The sequence below is a fragment of the Mustela erminea genome, chromosome X (genome assembly GCF_009829155.1).
Source record: "Mustela erminea isolate mMusErm1 chromosome X, mMusErm1.Pri, whole genome shotgun sequence".
Lineage (NCBI taxonomy): Eukaryota > Metazoa > Chordata > Mammalia > Carnivora > Mustelidae > Mustela > Mustela erminea.
The window spans coordinates 117,659,209-117,661,576 of NC_045635.1; the positions used below are offsets into that span (position 1 = coordinate 117,659,209).

A 2,368-nucleotide genomic window follows, 5' to 3' on the forward strand; every position below is an offset into this window, starting at 1 on the left:
CACCATGAAGTTGCCCCATAATCCTCTCTGGCAACATAGGATGTAAAATTTGATCAGCTCATTGGATGAAGCCGACAAGTCTCAAAAAATGTGTGAAAAGAGGGCCAAGTGGTAGGCAAGCGCCGCGTTGAGGCAGCGCTCCAGCCGGGCCCCCTCCGAGTTCTTGGTGCGGCAGCCGCGGCGGAGCGGGGGGGCTGGGGCCGAGCCGCGGGACCGTGGCTGGAGCGGCGGCGGCGGCGGCGGCGGCTGCGGCGGCGGCTGCGGGGAGGCCGCGGCGCCGTGGGGGGGCCCTAGGAGCGGACGGCGGGGCCGGAAGGGGGCAGCAAGGCGGCGCCGGCGGCTGCGGAGTTATCTCCGCGGCGTAGCTGGGGGCCGGGCCGGGCGGGGCGGGGCGGGGCGTGCACCAGGGCCGCGGGCGGCGCGCGCCGGAACAGTTGGCCTCAGGGCCCCGCCGCCCGCGCGACCGCCCGCCGGCGCACGCGGAGGAGGCGGCGGCGGCCGCAGAAGGAGGAGGGGAGCGCGGAGCAGGAGGTGAGGTGGAGGTGGAGGAGCAAGAGTAGGCGGAGGAGGAGGCGGCGGTGGAGGAGACGAGCGGCCAGGAGGAGGAGGATGGAGGAGCAGCCGAAGGAGGGCGAGGCCGAGGTGGCGGAGCACTGGTTTTCCAAGTGGGAACGCCAGTGCCTGGCCGAGGCCGAGCAGGGGGAGCAGCTGCCCCCCGAGCTGCAGGAGGAGGCGGCCGCGGAGGCAGCGGGGCTCAAGAGCGAGCGGCAGAGGCTGTGGCACCTCTTCCAGATCTCTGCCACCGCCGTGGCCCAGCTCTACAAGGATGCCGGGTGCCAACAGCCAGATCTGTCCATCTGGGACCCCTTCCAGAACGCGGCCATGGCCGTGACCAGTCTCTACAAAGAGAGCGGGGATGCCCACCAACGAAGTTTTGACCTGGGCGTCCAGGTCGGCTACCAGCGTCGCATCAGAGATGTCCTGGAGTGGGTGAAGAAGGGCCGGAGCACCATTCTCCGCGAAGACCTGATCAGCTTCCTGTGTGGCAAGGTGCCCCCCGCACCTCCACCGTCGCGCACCCCCAGGACGCCGCCGAAGCTGTCTGTCGCGGCCTCCGGCCAGGCCGCAGCCACCGGGGCCGGATCGTCCGTAGACGTCGACCTGCAGCCCTTCCATGAGGCCATCGCCCTGCATGGCCTCAGTGGTGCCATGGCGAGCATCAGCGTGAGATCTGGCGCCCCTGGCTCCCCGCCTCAAGCCAGCGGCGGGGCCACCAACGGCGTCCCCACCAGTAGCCCTGGAGGTGGGCGCCGAAAAAGTAGCTTCCTGGAGGACGACTTGAACCCCTTCAACTCAGAAGAACCGGCCCTCCGCCTGGACAGTGGGGGGACCCGCAAGCGCACCTCGGCCCAGTGCGGGGATGGTGTCACAGACTCCCCCACCCACAAGCGCAACCGAATGGTCTGAACCTCGCCGTTGGCCACCAGCTGCCATGTTACTTGAGAGCTAACTTGACCTTCCACGTGTTTGTCGAAAAGGATGCTCGAGACCATCGTTTTCTTCTCAAAGTTAAAGATTTCTATCAAGTTTGCCATACAGAAACTTTTAAAGTATTCTAGAAGAGGCCTCGTATGACTCGGACTTTCCCGAAAATGTAATTCTAGCAGAGAACAAGTATTATGTAGTAGTTAGCAAGATCAGCAAAAGCAGAAGTATCCGGTCAAAAGCGGGAGCCTGGTTTATCTTGTTCACAGTTAATATTCCTTAGCACTCAGCACAGTTGCTGGTGCTCAATAAATGTTTGTTGAATGAAAAATGTGACCTTATTTAAAATTCTTAAAGGGGAAAGACGAACAGGTGTTTACTTGGTTATAGGATACTTTTATCCTCTATTATTTGGTTATTTGCTTTAACCATTTTTTGCCAGTTCAGTTACATTTCGTCAAAATGTGAAACTTGACATCTTGGTGAAATCTGGAATTTTCTATTTTTGCTCCACTTTACCATGCACCTAACTTGTACAAAGTGTGCAAGTAATACATATTAGGCTGTAAGGTGTTTTTTTCTTTATATAGTTGGTTATTAGGGTGATTATGTGATGGTGTGAAGGGATGCTATAATGGTTGGGCAGGTAATACTTGATATTGAGTCCATTCAGTGCTCTTTAGGAAAATTAAGCCAACAGTGGAGATCCTGAGATCAAAGATGGTGGTCCTGGTGGCGCAGTGGTGCTCCTTTAACTGAGGAATGTAAAAGGTTCCTTTTCCTGAGGTTATATCTTTTTGGTGGTCTCTGTTTTGAATTGGAAGACAGACTAGTCAGAATGAACTGGATTTTATTTAAGGATACAGCATGATATAACTAAAAG

At 57.8% G+C, this 2,368-nt stretch overlaps 1 protein-coding gene across 1 annotated transcript; it reads left to right on the forward strand.

Moving 5' to 3' along the window:
* Positions 1 to 579: 579 nt before the first annotated feature.
* LOC116583507 (UPF0472 protein C16orf72) lies at positions 580 to 1,831 on the forward strand. Its single transcript, XM_032331581.1, has one exon. The coding sequence runs from the start codon at positions 610 to 612 to the stop codon at positions 1,465 to 1,467; it is 858 nt and encodes a 285-aa protein (XP_032187472.1). The 5' UTR covers positions 580 to 609; the 3' UTR covers positions 1,468 to 1,831.
* Positions 1,832 to 2,368: the final 537 nt, after the last annotated feature.